The sequence below is a fragment of the Hordeum vulgare genome, chromosome 2H, assembly GCF_904849725.1.
Source record: "Hordeum vulgare subsp. vulgare chromosome 2H, MorexV3_pseudomolecules_assembly, whole genome shotgun sequence".
Lineage (NCBI taxonomy): Eukaryota > Viridiplantae > Streptophyta > Magnoliopsida > Poales > Poaceae > Hordeum > Hordeum vulgare.
This window is the reverse complement of record NC_058519.1, coordinates 562850683-562868198: the sequence shown is the minus strand read 5'-3', so window position 1 is coordinate 562868198 and position 17516 is coordinate 562850683. Positions and strand designations below refer to the sequence as shown.

Below are 17516 nucleotides of genomic sequence, written 5' to 3'. Positions count from 1 at the left end.
ACTGTTTTTTTGTTTCTTTTGGTTTTCTTATTTTTTTTCGTTTTCTGTTTCTTTTTTATTTTCTAAAAAATGTTCCCATATTATAAAAAATGTCCACTTATCAAAAGTATCTATAAGTTGAAAAATGTTCATGTTTCAAAATATATTTGGAAGTTTGAAAAAAATCTTCCATTTTAAAATTTGTTCATCAATTTTAAAAAGGTTCACGTTTTTAAATTTTGCTGGGAGCTTCAACGAATGTTTCTATTTAAAGAATTGTTCGCAAATTCAAGTGTTCATGTTTCAATTTTTCTTTGGGATTTTCAAAATATGTACTCAAGTTTAAAAAATTGTTCATGCTTTCAAGTTTTGTTTGGAAGTTTAAAAAAATGTCCCAATTTTTTCAAAATATTTCGCATATTCATTTTTTTTGAATTTGAAAAATGTTCACATATCCAAAAAATGTTTTGGAATTTGAAAAATGTTTCGGTTTCGAAAAAACATTCATGTTTTCTATTTTTGGATAAAGGTTCATGTTTTCGAAAAAGTCCTATATTATAAAAAATGCTTGCTTTTTGATTTTTTTTATAAATTTGATTGAGAATATTTCTCCATTTCGAAATATGTTCCAAAATTTAAATATGTTCATGATTTTAAAATTTGTCCCCATTTTGAACTTTTGTTCACAAATTCGAAAAATGTTCGTGTTTATGAAAAAAGTTAAATAAATTCAAAATGTGTTTATCACTTTAGAAAAATGTTCGGGTTTTCGAAAATTGGTCGTAAGGTCAGGAAATTACTCAAATTTTGAAATATTGTCTAGGACTGTTTCGAATAGTGTTAAGTCCACTACTGCTATTTTAACTCTTGCGATGTATTTCTGCTACGAGAATTTTTGGTCGTAGTGTCTAGCAGCAAGCGCACTTGAGTTGGTGACCCGGGTTCGATTCGCAAGAAGCGCGATCAACCTTTTTTTGTGATTTTTCACACGCATTCACGCTGCACATCAATGGGCCACCCAGTCGGGGCGCATCCTATGCCATGGAGCATGTATTTGCCGCAGATGCATGAAATCATTAATTGAGAAGTACATTTTTCAAAGATCACTCCCGCATTTCAGGTTGAAACAAGTGACACGCTGCATGTGTGTCACTTGTCGAAACTTGAGATTTTTTCCTTTTTTTCGTCGATCCGTATTTTTAAAATATTTGATCTTTTAAACCGCGCATCCAAATCTCAAACCATTTTTATTGTTGGATTTTTCATGTTGATATCTTTAAAATTATATTCCATGTTGATAGGTTTGGACGAACCTTTTCTTTTAGAAAGTCACGGACGAAAAAACCGTGCCTCTCACAATAGAAAAAAGGAAACATATTTTTTCTTCATTTTTGAGTGACAGGACCGTGCCTCTAGCGAATAAGAGGCACATAGGAACCCCCAGCCTTAAGGTCTCGCCCCCTCCCTTATTATTGGCTTGCCAAAACGACCCCGAAGGGCCGTGCCGGGCCCACGGGCCAGCCATAAAAGCACGGGCCATATGGCCATGTATGCCATCGAGTCGGCGACAGTCAAATCCCACCCCTGACCCCTCCACGTCTCCATCGTCCTGTTTCTTTCTCCTCTCCCTCACGGCCTCTCCCGAATCCAAACCTCCAAACTGAACCCCTGACAAAATCTCTCCTGCTCCTAAGGTGTCACCGCCGTGCCCTAGAGCTGCCGCCGTGCCGTGCCTAGCGCCGCCACCGACGCTTCAGCCCACACACCCCCTGCTCCTCTCACGCGCGGCGCCGCCACCGCCGTTCCCGTTCTACCTGACGGCCCTGGTGTCTCCCCTCCCGCACGCCGTTCGTCATGTTGGACATTGGTTTCTAAGGTATCAGCCTTTTTTTCTGTCCAGCCCCCACGAATTTTGGGTCGGTCGCGCACCGTCTAGATCCGCCCTAGGTCCGGCAGTTACTCATTAATTCCAGTTATCATCGCTAGGTTTCTAGCAGAGCAACAGGCGAGCCGTGCTGTACTATCTCTAGGGTTTATACCCCGGTTACTTGTTGTCGGGTGCTTATGTTTTTCATGATATAGAGACTATCGTTCTGCAATTGAAGTCCCCGCAAAATATTTAGTGCTGATGTGCCGTTTTGGATTTGCTTGGCAGCTTGGCGTGATTGTCCACATTTCGTCTGCGGAGAAAAAGAATGGAGCACATGGAAATCGAGAGCCACGAGGGGAAAAAGCAAGATGAAGAGGGGCATCATCATAACAATGAGGTGAGAATGGTACAACTCAAGTAGCAATGATATGAAATGAGTAGTCTCAAAATGGGTAACCGCCTGCCTGACCTTTTACAGATGTTCGAACCTTGTAGTTAACACTTCATAATTCCTGTCCTTTTAGAGTGTTACTATCGTCACTATGTTCGTATTCTGGCAGAAATTTGGATTTAGTAACCTTGATATCTAGTGAGTAAATGATTTTAAAAGTTGTGAGGAGTGTTATTCAGTACTGATGATGTATTTGAATTTCATAATATCATTAACCTCTTTATATGTGATACTGCAGTACCGCTGTAGTCTAATTGATTAGGTTTCTTGTGCTTGGGTAACAATAGTTCAAAAGGTAGGATACCCACTATATAGAGCCCACCTTTGACAGTATTACAGTTCATGAAAAAGCGATTAAGGGTAGTTGCTTGGCATTATTTGGTGTAAATTCTCTCCAATTGCCTCTTTATTCCCATGTCACCATGAGCAAGCTGCCCAAATGCCTTTTGGCAGATGCCAAGTACATTTTAAATCAAGGAAAAATGTTTTGTCAACATTACACCAATTAAAGAAATGGCCATGCGGGCTTAGCGTCCTTTCTCTCGTGCATCTTTGAAAGCCTTGGTTAGAGTTAATGGACGATTGTATATGTTGCAATCTTCATACTTCTTCAAGTCTAGAATTTCTGATTTGTTCTAAATGTTGATTGTTTACAGGTGGCCCGTCTTGAAGAATACAAGAAGTTTATTGATGCAAAGACGGCTCTCCGCCAGAGTAACCTAAACCCTGAGAGGCCTGGTACTTCCATTGTTCTTTGAGTAATGCCTACTTAATAGAAGTTCCAGTGATTTGCTTAGTCTATCAGGACTGTTGTGTGTTTAATGACGTTCAACCAGGACGAACTGAAATTCAAATAGTAACGTGTTACATCCTATCTAAATGAAATTCAAAAGATTTTGGTGTTGCAGAACTTGGTAGGTAGATGAGTTGGTTCCTACTATGTGCAAGAAAAGTTGATTGCGATACTTGAATCTTCCTAAGCCTAAATCAGTAGCACATTCATTTAGACTTAATTTGCAACTCAGTGATCCATATCCCCATTAAACATGTAGGCGGTGATGCTAAAAATAATGAAATGGTGTTTCTTAGAGGCAGCACAGTATTTAGACTTATTCTTACATACCCACGCATCCTAAAAACTGAAGGTTTGGAATATGAGCCATGCTTTTGCTCTGGTAGCTAGTTCATGCGTGTAAGTTCAGAAATCAAATTGTTTTTCAGTTTTCTCGGTGGCTAGCATCCTTGTTGGAGAGCTTGGAATTCCCTTGGACCAAACGTTCATTGATCCCTATAGCTTAGTGACACAACTTTCCATGTGGCTGTACGACCAACCTAATGTGTCTGCCTGTTGGAACTATTTTTATTATGTCTTTTTTTCTATATCTATTATTTTCCTAGAGAATGATTGATGTTTTTCTCACCTGAGTCTTGAATATACAAGTTTCAATCTTGATACATGGATTATGACGTGGTCAATCGTTCGTTTTAGATGCAAGTCACCTGAGAACTCTTGATTCCAGTATTAAGCGCAATACAGCAGTTATAAAGAAGCTCAGAGTGATAAACGATGAACAAAAGGATGGCTTAATGGAAGAATTGAAAAGTGTGAATCTAAGCAAATTTGTCAGTGAAGCGGTTTCTTACATTAGCGAGGCCAAACTTCGTTCTGCTGATATACAAGCTGCTGTTCAGGTATAGTAGTTACAGTACCTCCTAATTTTATGCATTCTTGAGTATATTCTTAATCTGTCTCACAGCGTCGCTCACCATATTTTGACTATATAAACTTTCTACCATGTCTTAAATGAGTTGTTTCTATTGATCGCAGAATCTCCTGTCCATGAGTGGGTTTGTGCTTGTATGGGTGGACGCTCGCACTATCTCAGCCGCAAAATGTGCCCTGAGATCTGTGCACACTCTATCACACTACATTTCTAGTAGGGTGAGAGAATGCGCACAATCTGAAGGCATGTTTCATGGTTGAGATAATGTGAGCATCCACCGATACAAGTACAATGGTTTTCCTTTTATGGTAGATATATCCTAAATTTGATCAGTTTCATGTATTTTTCCCCAGTTGTAACACATGTACTTCACCTATATCAGATTTGCACATCGTTGCATATGATCCTTTTGCTTTATTTCTATTTGTTGGCATGTACCCCATGTTACTATTTGCACCATTCCCTGGATCTCCAAATGATTAGTAAATTTAACAAAATTCATTTTCTCAAATGCGTTTATGTGTGGATGTTAAATTCATATGATGGAATACTTGTCTATTAATCTTATTTGTTGCAGATTTGCTCGCTGCTTCATCAAAGGTACAAGGACTTCTCTCCTTGCCTTATTCAAGGACTGCTGAAAGCCTTCTTTCCTGGGAAATCTGGAGATGATATAGATTCAGATAAGAACTCAAGGGCCATGAAGAAAAGAAGCACATTGAAACTTCTTATGGAATTGTATTTTGTTGGAATTGTTGAAGATGCTAGTACTTTCATAAACATTATAAAGGATCTGACGTCAGTGGAGCATTTGAAGGACCGTGAAACAACTCAGACAAATTTGTCTCTTCTTGCTAGTTTTGCTCGCCAAGGAAAACATTTTCTTGGATTACAAAAACATGGGCAAGAAGCTTATGACGAGGTCAGCCAAATTTTTGTTTCATCGTGTAGTAGCTGATCTTAAAGAAAATCGTAGAGGTGATCTATCTGTAGCAATTTATTAGTCTTCATTGTGGCCCAGGGGTACATTCTTGAATATGCAGACATCGAGAAACCCCCTAAAATGTCTGGAAAAAAATGATGACACATGTTTCTGTCTTCACAGTAATGGGGAAATCTGTAGGCTCCCAAATGTAACTTTTCGGATGGTGCAATGATGTATGCATATGATAATCTTATAAGTATTCTGCTGCCAGGCCATCATTAGTAACATGCTTACCTTCTCTTAGGCTCGTTGATACACGCAATTAGTTCTTCAGTGATCGGCTCTGTTCCACTATGAAGTAATGGTGCAGTTCTAACCACTTGTTGCAACTCACAGCATTTATTCTATATGCTGCAGTTTTTTATGGGCCTGAATGTTACTGATGATCTGAAGACATTCTTTAAGAAAGCCTTGAGCTCTTACTATGATGCTGCAGTTGCAGTTCTCCAGTCAGAACATGCGGTAACTAAAACTTTTCCAACATAATGTTGTTAGGCTAATCTTTTGCTCCATTATTGCTTAAGCATGTTTATTATGCTGCCATTTCATGCATAACATCCACTATGCAGTCTCTTCGTGCACTGGAGTCTGAAAATGCGAAGATTTTAAATGCCAAAGGTGAACTAAGTGATGAGAATACTGCCTTGTATGAGAAGCTTCGGAAATCTTTCGATCAGTTATTGCGCTGTGTTTCATCGTGAGTTTCCCTATCGACATGCACCGTCTTATGTATTTATCGCTCATGCAGCTGCACAAGTAGTTAACCTTGTTTGCTTAATTGAAAATAAGTTCCTTTCATTTTTACTCTTATTTTACTGCGCCTTCATCTTTATCTCCTATTGCAAAATTGAAGTTAATGTGTTGGTCATATGGTGAAAGGACCAAGTGGCATGTATATTCACCAAACAAGAACCTATGATTCTTATTTAACTAGTAGTTTTAGGAGTCAATATAGTGCCTATGACTATCATGGTAGTCTACAGATGGCTAACAGTCTTTGTTGTTCGTCTGAGCTTTCTCTTTTTTAAACAAAGGAAACTGTTGAGGAGAAAATAAATAAACTGTTCCTTCAATTATGTTATTAGCTTATTTGCATATTCGTAGGACCATATACATCTTCTTGTGGAAATCTTGTTAAACATTCAAATATGTTCTCTTGCAGCTTAGCTGAAGCTCTTGATATGCAGCCTCCTGTTATGCCAGATGATGGACATACAACAAGGGTAACTACAGTGGCTGAGTTATCCCCTTCTGGGAAAGATTTTTCTGCAGTAGAACCTATTTGGGATGATGAAGACACAAAGGCATTTTATGAGTCTTTGCCCGATCTCAGGTTTTCCCTGTTTTTTTTATCATATTTTACTCCTGTCTACATTTTGCAGAGCGTTAGTAATTGTACTTTGTGATTATTTTGAACCTATGTATATCCTTTTGAGCAGAGTATTCGTGCCTGGTGTACTATTGGGAGAAGCTGAACCAAAGTTGGTAGATCAACATGGAAAGGTTAACGAACAAACTGGTGTAAGAAGGGTCTCTCATACTCAAGAAATTTGTGTTGTAGGACACAAAGGCTCATGTTTTGGTTGCTTTTGTATGCTCATCTTTAAAATTATTGTGAAAAAGAACTTGTGAAATTCTGTCTGGTAATGAAATTAAAGCTAGATAAATTATGTTATCCATTGATCACCCTCACATCTTATCTCGTATGTTTTGGCACACAAATGCAATAACATATTCATTTGTAATTTGACTAACAAAAGTAGCTAGTCAAAAACCTAAAAATGAGTCAAGCAGATGAGATTATCATAATAAACCGTAATGCTAAATGGAGCTAACGTAAGGTTTAATAATATTTGTCTTAATGAACAGAATTATCAAATATTGCCATGGCGAGTTGGTAATATCTGACTATATAAGTAGTTCATTTTTTTTTCTTCATTTTTCATATCCCTCCCCCCCCCCCCCCCCCCCCCCTTTTACTGCCAGGACTTGTGCTAATTAACCTTCTATCCTGGTGTTACTATATTCGGTAATTTCCTTTTTGAGGTAGACGAATGGTACATTTGCATGATAGCTGTTATATTTTTTCTATGCCATTGCACCTGACCCCACTTTATTTATCTCCATAAAGCATCTGACCAATCTGTGGCAAATATTCTAATTTTTTTAGGAGCCTAAATTGGAACAAGGAACTGAAGTTCAAAACAATGCTGAAACTTCTGTCCCTGAGCACCAATTGGAAGGACAAACAAATGTTGGATCTAAGAATAGAGAAAACAAAGATAAAACAGGCAAAGAAATCTCTAAAGAAAAAGACGCTGATCAAAAAGGAGATACTGAAAGAGAAAAAGCAAGAGTCACAGATGGCGCAAGTTTGGACAGCCTGCTACAGAGGCTGCCAAGATGTGTGAGCCGAGATCTAATTGACCAGTTAACGGTAATAACAACTGCATTACTTACTTCTGTGCATTAGAGATGGTTTCACCTTATTCTTGAACTCCATTTATTTATTCTTTCAGGTGGAGTTTTGCTATCTAAATTCTAAAGCAAACAGGAAAAAACTTGCACGGGTTTTATTCAATGTTCCAAGGACTTCGTTGGAACTGTTACCGTACTATTCACGTTTAGTTGCCACTTTGTCCACATGCATGAAGGATCTCCCAAGTATGCTCTTGTCAATGCTTGAAGAAGAGTTTAACTTTTTGATGAATAAGAAGGTTTGTCTCGTATTCATTTATTTCTTGGTCCTTGTTGTCCATAATACACTGTTTTATTTGGTGCTTGTAAGAAAAAATGTCTTTTGGTTCTTTCAAATTTTGTACCGCTCCATTATTCTTGGTGACATATGTGATTCAAATTTAGTATAACTAACAGGGTTATCTACTTTGCAGCACTAATTATTCTTTGTTATATTCCCTCTTTCAGGATCAGATCAAAATCGAAACAAAAATTAGAAATATTAGATTTATTGGGGAGTTGTGCAAATTCAATATTGCTCCATCAAGCCTTGTTTTTAGTTGTTTGAAGGTATGCAAATCTACAAATAAATCCAGTTAGAGAATTAGTGCCTTCCTGTTTATTATGCTTCTGTTGTGTTTCTAAATTTCTTGTGCTCTTGTTTAACTACCTTTTAGATGGTACATAATAGTTCTGTTCTACGTGGAATAATAATTAGTGCCCTAAATGTGGTAGGCAGTATAATGGCTAACTATATAGACTGGGAAACTTAGTTAGCTATGTATGTCCCAAATCACTGATACAAGTGGAATGTCATGTTGTGATCACGTGGGTGATTTCTGACCACAATACATGGATAGGCGTGGCATTTCCTGCAGAGGAAAGTTTCAGACCACACTATCGATTTTGTCTTTCTCCGATAAGGTCTTCTCGTCTGTCTGTTTTCTTTTGGTAAGGCTATATGACTATCCCATCTTTTCACTTCTGTAATTCTGTTGCAAGCTAGCCGGGAGCTTGTGCTCAGCTGATAACTATTAGACCTTTTCTGTGCGTGAGGCCCAGGCTGCATGCTCATGTGTGCAGTGTGCTTATTAGACTTTTATCCTTTTAAGTTGTCAAAGGATTACACCCTACTCAATTGTGCAAAGCCTATCACTTGAGAAGGACTGGAGATACCCAGGGCATTGAAGGGTTTTTGCGGAGTGTGCTCCTTCATTGTTCTTATTTAAATTGACAAGTCGAAGGTGCTGTGACCTGGCTGAGTCGCCACTATGCCGAATGATGACTATGTCAAATGTGGCCCTCTCCCCTGTCCGGTTGCCCCTTCACATCTTTATCTGGTATAGATGCACAGCTGGCTGCTGCTATGCTGAATGCCACCTTTGACGAATGACCCAACCTTATTATCTCTTTTTTAAAGTTGATGGGCTGAAGGTGCCATGATCCTACATGTCTGATAGCCGAAGCGACGTTGCATGCCCCTCACCTCATGATCTCCATTTAGAAGTTTGCAGTTACATGACCTGCATGTTTGCAACCTAAAAAGCACGGATACAGGGACACGGACACGGCGACACGGATACGGGGACACGGGATATGGCATTTTCCAAAAACAGCCCATCGTGGACACGCCAAGTATATATATAAATAAATAAATAATGCCATGTAATATAGAGTTAAAGACGAAAAAATAACAAGGAAGAGATCGCCCCATTCAGCCGTAACTCTCTGAATATAAGCCCAGAGAATATTAGTAGTTGGGCCGGCCCAGCTAGTGCATGCCACAGATCAATCTGCACCGTCAAAACTCAAGCCCTATCTCTCTCTACCCTAATGCTTTGACCAAGCCGCCACTCTCTTGCCATCGCCCCTCCTCCCAGTGATGGATCTCTCAACTCCCCCGCAGCACCTCTCGCCACCACCCTCCTCCCAGTGTGCTCCTCTTGCCGCTGCAGCAGCAGCAGCAACGGCGGCAGCGAAGCGCAGCAGCAGCAGCAATGGTGGCAGCGAAGCGCAGCAACAGCACGGCGGCAGGAGGGTGCTCCAGATCCAGCGCTGCCTGAAGTCTGAGGAGGGTGCTGCTCGGACCAGTGGATTAATCGAGCCCCTCACGTGTCCCCTACGTGTCCCAGCCGTGTCCTCCCTTCTCTTTTCTTTTTTTAATTCGTAATTCGGGAAATACGGCGGGATACGCGTATCCCTGCGTGTCCGAGCGTATCCCCGTGTCCGTCCATATCAGTACGGGGATTCGGCAACTTCTGCCGTGTCCATGCTTTGTAGCTTGCAACACCACACAATCAATCAGTTTGTAACTGCCAACTTAATTTAGTCATTGTGATCATCTGTATTTTCAGGCTTGCTTAGATGATTTCAGCCATCATAACATTGATGTGGCCTGCAATCTTCTTGAGACCTGTGGGCGCTTTCTTTATCTCTCACAAGGAACTACAGTTCGCATGGCAAACATGCTGGAAATACTGAAGAGATTGAAAAATGTGAAGAATTTGGATCCACACCACAGCACACTTGTAGAGAACGCCTATTACTTATGCAAACCACCAGAAAGATCTGCCAGAGTCTCTAAAGTCAGGCCACCTTTGCATCAGGCAAGTCTTTTTATCCTGTTCTGTTCTCTTTTCTTTCTGGTATTTTCTGAGTTATGTGTACATACATTGTTACATTGAGGAACTAATATTGTCTATCTATGCATGCAGTACATAAGGAAGCTACTTTTCTCAGATCTTGATAAAACAAGTGTTCAACACGTTCTTCGTCAGTTACGCAAGTTACCTTGGGCTGAGTGTGAGCAGTACCTGGTGAAGTGTTTTCTCAAGGTTCACAAGGGAAAATATAGCCAAGTTCATCTGATTGCTCTTCTAACTGCTGGTCTTAGTCACTATCATGACGATTTTCATGTGGCTGTGGTAGATGAGGTGAGTTACCTTGTTGAAACAGATGGTTTGGAATAACTTTGGCTGAGACGGTAAACCATTGCATGAGAAGTCAGTAGCAGAAATTGTTTCACACTTCACATAAAAATATTATATATGGCATGTAAAGTTGTACCATGAAGGCATGAATAGTGGACCAGTTTTCCAACCTATCATGTGCAAATGTCTATCCCTATTCTCTTTACATTCTCTGCTTTTGGTGCTCAACTTTGTTTCTTCTTTCTTCCATCTGAGCTCTGACTTTCCTTAAAAAAAATGCTTAGCAAGTGTATTCCATATATTCGTATATTTTTGCATTTGAGATCTATTGTGTCTTTTAGTTGAGATTACTAGCATGTTGTTATTTGCAGAGTATTATAAAGATCTTGTATATGCATATGTAACAGTAACATAGTAATATCAAGGAACAGAGTTTACACTTAGATTATAAAAGGATTAACTGATGTAGTGGTTGCCTTGTATTTGGATTCAGGTTCTAGAAGAGATTAGAGTTGGACTTGAGCTGAATGACTATGCAATGCAGCAGCGACAACTTGCCCACATGCGATTCCTTGGGGAGCTATATAACTACGAGCATATTGATTCGTCAGTTATATTTGAGACAATGTACCTTATTATTGTATTTGGTCATGGAACACCGGAAGTGAGTAAACATATCCAAACTTATAAGCTATCTTTACTTTGTTTTCTTTATATTGATATTTCAGCAATCCATTTTATGGCTTGTACAGTGCAAGGTGTTTCTGATTTATTATATTTTAAAGAAACACACACTTTTATAAATATGATAACGTCTTGATAAACAACATTTCACCGTGTCATTCTTCAGCTTATTTTTTATTCTTAAATTCATTGTTTAACGTGCTTGGTATGCATACTTTTTCATTCGAACTGTATGTTTGCATCTCTTTTCTGTGATCCTGGGTAAGTTATGTTGCAAACGTAAAAAGTTATTAAACATGATTCTCATTCTCTGTCTCTAATGCCTTACACATGCTTAATCACCTATTTTTAAAAGAATCAATATAATTTGTCACATCAGTGAATTTATCCTTGGATTTATCCTGTGCAGCAAGATCTGCTTGATCCCCCAGAAGATTTCTTCAGGATAAGGATGATTGTTACACTTCTCCAGACGTGTGGTCACTACTTTGATAGAGGCTCTTCAAAAAGAAAGCTTGACAGATTTTTGCTACATTTTCAAAGATATATTCTGAACAAAGGGCCGTTGCCACTTGATGTTGAGTTTGATGTTCAGGTTAGTGTTGTTCTAAACGCCAGCAACTTACTAGAGTTTGCATCTTTAAAGCATAAATGCATGTCGATTCTTCATTATATATGTAAGCATTTGGTTATGATACAATGTAAGTGGAGAAGAACTGTTCTGATACATCAAGTTGAATGACTGGTGCAAGGTGAGCCAGTATACCTCTGCTTGTTTTGCCTCTTTCTCGATATCATAGCTATCAGGCTGTGACTTGAGAGAAAGAAATTATCTGGATATACTCCCCTCCGTTCCTAAATATAAGTCTTTTTAAAGATCCCACTAGAGACTACATATGGAGCAAAATGAGTGAACCTAGACTCTAAAGTATGTCTATATACACCCATATGTAGTCTGTAGTGGAACCTATAAAAAGACTTATATTTAGGCACGGATGGAGAGTAGTTGGTAGTGACATTTCAACATTTTGATCTGCAATGTTGGGTGTGTTGGCTTCAAACTTAGTATGGAAGCAAGGGGTACTATGTGCTTAGTTGTTTACTTCCGTGTTGAACTGCTTTAATTTGCTTAGCAAATTGTGCAGTATTCAAATTGCATGCTACTCCCTCCGTTCCTAAATATAAGACCTTTTAGAGATTGTACTATAAACTATATACGGATGTACATAGACATATTTTAGAGTATAGATTCACTCATTTTGCTCCGTATGTAGTCTTCTAGTGGAATCCCTAAAAGGTCTTATATTTTGGAACGGAGGGAGTATATGTGATTATCCTTCTTAATAGATTTAGAGATGTCTCTAAAGTGAGCATGGCTCCTAATTTACTTATTTTTCAAGAGATGTCTCTAAAGTGAGTATAGCTCCTAACTTACTTATTTTACAACTGGTGCAGGACATGTTTGCTGAGCTACGGCCTAACATGACTAGGTATTCATCTGCAGAACTATTGGCTTCTGCTCTGGTTGAGCTTGAAGAAAATGAGAAGGCGAAACAATCCGAAAGTGCTGCTTCTGATGCCAGCTGCAAGAGCTCAACAAACAGACCTGACAAAAATGGCAGGGATCACGAAGAAGTAGCAGACAGTGAAAGCTATTCAGGCAGCAGAAGCATCTATCGCGATGGAAGCGAAGATGGAGATTCTCTGTACGAAGAAAACTCAGATGACAGGTCTGGGAATGGAGTTGATGATGACATGCCTGCTTCTTCTGATGAAGAAGAAAGGGTCCAGGTTAGACATAAGCTGGTGCAAGTTGACCCTAAGGAGCAAGAAGACTTTGATCGGGAGCTGAAGGCCCTTCTACAGGAAAGCTTGGAGTCGCGTAAGTTGGAGCCACGGGTGAAATCCACTTTGAATATGACTGTACCGATGAAGATCGTTGAGGGGTCAAAGGACTGGAGAGCCACCGAGACAGAGAGTGGAGAAGAGCTTGCTGCTGAGGAAAGTGGTAATGCTGGGGTCGGTAGTGAGGTCAAGGTGTGCGTCAGGGTGCTTGTGAAGAAAGGGCACAAGCAGCAGACAAGGCAAATGCTCATTCCCGGGGACTGCTCACTTGTTCAGAGCACAAAGCAGCAAGAGGCAGCTCTGCTTGAGGAGAGGCAAAACATCAAGCAGAAAATCCTTGAATACAACGAGAGGGAGGAGGAAGAATTCAACGCATCATCATTGCAAGCTGGGTTCTGGGGTCAAGGAGGAAGCAGCGCAGGTGGCAGTATCATCGGCTCGGGCGGGCGTGGTTCCTGGGACGGTTCGAACAGAGGCGGACGGGGCGGTCGGCAGCGGTACTACATCGCCGGCGGGATCTACCATGGTTATGGCAGGGGAAGGTGACCGTCTGCCGCCTTGTGGTGCTAAGTAAAATCACGGTTTAATTCAACCGCTGCCTTGCGAAATGGAAACCCAAGTGACGAACAACATGACGTAATTTTGGAAGTGGCCTGGGTGCTGTACTCCGCTGGGCTAATAGCCCCCATGTTTACAGTCACGTGTAAAGTGGGTTTGGTCACCGGTAACTGGTTTAGGAGGGTATGTTTTTTTTTCTTCTCAACTGGTTTAGGCGGTTTCTCTTGTACATAAGATGTTCTCACTCGTTACCCCAGATGAAGAATAGCTTCCTCGAGTTCGCAAAAAGGTCTGGATCCGCAAACGGTAGAACCTGAGCACGAGGATGGTAGCCCACTCCATGTCTCCATCTACTGCTACTCGCATACCTTTTGCCACTGCATTTTCACTCGTTTGAGCTGTTCCCGTCGTCGTTGCCTCATAATTTTCTGGCTGGACCACAGCCTTCCCCCGTTGTCCGCTCCATGATTAAGGCCCTGACCCAGCACGCGTTTGTGTATATCTGCCATGAGCATCCATCCAGCTTTCCACCCAACGGGCACGAGGGGGAGGGCGCACAGCAGGCACGAGCCTCGCTCGGCCGATGCCCAATGGCTTCCCGCGGCAGTGCTCGTGCCAAGGCCACCACCACTAGCTATGGCTCGCCCGACCGACGTTGCGTCAAACGGCTGTGCAGCCACAGGGAAGCGCATCTCGCATACGAATCCATCATCCTCCATGGCCACGGAGCGGAATGAATCCCCTCCTCCCTCGGGCCACAGTAGAGATAGAATCCATATCTTTACTCCTCCTTTTACGCTGGATATGGGCATCCATCACAGTACGGCCACCGCTCCCCCGCACAGTTACACGCCCGTAGTAGCATGTGGAGGCGGATCCATGCAATGCAATGCAAGTAAAGAGCATATGTGCGCGAGTGACTCATCGGGCAGGCATGTAACCCGGCCGGCATTGGCGAGCAGGGCGCGGGTCAGCCGGGGCCATCCATAGTTGCGGGAGCACTAGGGAGGGAGAAATAGTATCCGGGCCCGGCCGGCCTTTGCAAGGAATCTCGGGGTGGAGTGGATTCTGTCACCGTGTCACACGCCCTTTCTTCCTTGCTTTCTTCCTTGCTTTCTTTCTTTCTTTCTTTCTTTCTTTCTTTCTTTCTCCAAGGAATCTGATGTGCGTCGTCCCTGTGCCCCTGTGCCGCTGTGCGGGGGGGTGGAGCCTGGCTTTTCGAGGGTTTTGACTCTTGGGCTGGGCTGGGATGGGAGGGACGGGATCTCTGTGCGTGCGAGAGAGAGCGGCGTGAAGCTAGATTCTGCGTCGCGTTGCCACCCAAGTTGGTTACCTCTTTTAGCGTGGCCGCGAATAAACTGAGTGCTTCCGCCTACCAGCTTTAGGCCCCTCCCTCCTCTGCTGCTCTCCCTCTCTTTTCACTACTCCTTGTTGTTTGTTCCTCTTGATCCTAGTTGGATAAAGCCGCCACGTCCACGTCCGTGCGCTTAGATAAATATCTGACCCTCCCCTTCTCCCGCTCCATCTCGTCTCAGGTGGCCTTTGATGTGGAAAAGCAGCGCAAATGCGCGGCTACATTGCGTTTACGAGTGCTTTGCTCTGTGTGCAAGTGCATATCTTCTTTTCTTCCCGACTTGACTCGTCGCCCGTTCCAGAGATCGTCTCTCTCTCTCTCTCCCCGCTGCCCAGTTCGGTGAGACGGGTGACAGCGATCGACCACTGCAAAAAAAAAGAGGCTTTACATTGCACGTCCGTTTTGCGAACCACATCTGACAACTTGTGTATGCTGCCAAAATAGAGTGGAAACCAAAAAGGATCTATATGGAGTAATTTTTTTTTTTTGCGGGAAAGGATGTATTGTTGTCACCTAAAGCACGCAGCACCAAGTATTTTACCCACGGAATGGGCGCACCTGTGCACGTGAAAGAGCAAAACCATACATGCCACCATATATGCGCGGTGGTGTGATGGGTTGTCAAAGGGGCGTTGGGGCCAGGCTCCGAGGGACCACCCTAAACAATTTGTCCTGCCAACGCCTATCGCTGCCGTGTGTTGTGCTGCCTCGTCAGTGACCACCGGCCGGGGAATCCATCGCGATTCAGTATGCGCATCTAGAGTACATTTCATGAGATTTTCGCATCATGTGAGTAGATGGAGTAGAATCTTAGGTGGGATGAGAAATTTGTCATGTACACCTTTAGGACGCTCTCACATGAGAATTTCAGTCTTTGCCATTTTTTTTCCCTGCCAGAATCGTTGCCATCAATTCACTAATAAAGGTAATTCGGATTGAAAATGACCAATGGAGGCTGTGCTCCATGGAGCTTGGTTTCAAAATATCATTTTTGTAATGTGATTTTTTAGATAAGTTATGGACATACATTACTGGAAGAAAGCTTAGTAGTAGTGTTGGTTTTATCCTTATCAGTAGCGCTACCGCTAACGCGCTACAGCTAACCTGTTAGCAGTAGCGCTGGAATTCCAGCATTACTGGTACTTACGTTAGCAGTAACGCTGGAGTAAATAAAGCGTTGTTGCTAAGCCAACGCTATCGCTAATATTCCAACGCTACTGCTAATATTCCTGCTTTTAATATTTAATTCCCGTCGTATTTATGCCCATTCTACGTATTTGTGCATGCTCTATAGAGTAGTTTCATCATTATCATAATAAACATACATTATTCTCATCATATCATACACATAAAATAGTCTCGTCATTTATGCCATCATCATCATTACCCAACACAAATATCATCAAATCTCGAAAATAGCGATACACACAAGTCATGGCACACCCACAAGTTTTATCATCCACATCTAAACCATGATATAGAAGAGAAGAGAACATGAGCAATAGCGCGACTATGTAGTACTTCTTGAGGCACCGGTTTTGCTCCGTCTCTTGCCGTAGCATCCACCTCAAGTAACTCTTTTACGCTTTAGTTCTGTTGTCGAACCCTGTGTGGCTAACGCCCGGGTACCTGTCCACCTAGGCCTGAGCGTCTGGCGAGTGGTCGTACACTCTTGGAACCCTTCCAATGAATACGATGTAGCAGTCCTTCGTCATCTTCGATCTATGTACCTGCATCGTAAGTTGATGGATTGAACGATATATAATATGCAACATAATGTACTTGAGAAACACAAAGATGCATAGTTAGCAGAATACAAACAACCTATAGTAAACATAAATAATGAAGTTCCTCATACACAAACTAATTAACTAGAGCGATGTACGCTAGTTCATAAAAGGACTAGTAGTACTAATTATAAACACACATTGTCATCATTAATCACTACTCCATGTCGGCGCTCCAATCTTCATAGTGAGGGATGAAGGACCCGAGCTTCTTGAAAGGATTCAGGTTCAGACGCTGAGCGAGTAGCAGCTCTCGGACAGTCCCCCGCCTCATTAGCCCATGGAAGAACATCCCTCCTTGTTCGAGGACCTGCTTCATGATCACTTGGGCAAGTTCACACTAGATGTGATAAAACTCAGCTCGTATTCGATGATCCGATGTGCTTCCTGTGCTTGTGGCCCAGTTAACAATCTCGGAACCGCCGGAATTAGCTCACATGCGAAGATGTCGTCTATCCCTTCTGTATTTGATCATGTGATACATGAGGTAGGATCCATCAGCCTTACTACCGTTTGGTTGCTGGATGCAACAGAAGTCGGTCTTATGGCCGAAAGCTGGCGCTTGATTCCTGTATTTTTTCACCTGAATATATCCACCAGTGAGGTTAAAGGTTAAAATGGCACTATCGAGAACACTCTTTATGTGCGTGCAATCCTTCTTCTTGATGTTCTTCGCTGAGTCAAAGTACAGAGCATGGGAGTATAGTGGTGTGACATCCTCAGCTTTTGCTACAGTAAATGTATGTAATTAAGCTACAGTAATCATGTGCTAATGATGCCACGTCACCGTGGTTACTATTGTTAAACTTGCACCGGTTCAAACCCCGTTCAATTTCGTTGCAAATTTGATTTGTTTGAAAAGTAGAATTTAAAAGTTTTACGAAACTGAAAA

The 17516-nt window shown here is 41.6% G+C and overlaps 1 protein-coding gene across 2 annotated transcripts; it reads left to right on the top strand.

Annotated features, from left to right (window-relative positions):
* The first annotated feature begins 1558 nt into the window (after window positions 1-1558).
* LOC123427274 (regulator of nonsense transcripts UPF2-like) lies at window positions 1559-13771 on the top strand. 2 transcript variants are annotated; one of them, XM_045111282.1, is made up of 17 exons: window positions 1559-1855; window positions 2135-2246; window positions 2957-3038; window positions 3790-3992; window positions 4602-4946; window positions 5367-5471; window positions 5579-5706; window positions 6172-6342; window positions 6449-6512; window positions 7180-7446; window positions 7529-7726; window positions 7935-8036; window positions 9821-10072; window positions 10181-10399; window positions 10890-11060; window positions 11490-11675; window positions 12536-13771. In XM_045111282.1, the coding sequence occupies exons 2-17, from the start codon at window positions 2175-2177 to the stop codon at window positions 13469-13471; spliced, it is 3501 nt and encodes a 1166-aa protein (XP_044967217.1). In that variant the 5' UTR covers window positions 1559-1855; window positions 2135-2174; the 3' UTR covers window positions 13472-13771. The 2 variants fall into 2 exon arrangements, with proteins under 2 accessions (XP_044967217.1, XP_044967216.1); XM_045111281.1 differs by having other exon boundaries at window positions 6449-6530.
* Window positions 13772-17516: the final 3745 nt, after the last annotated feature.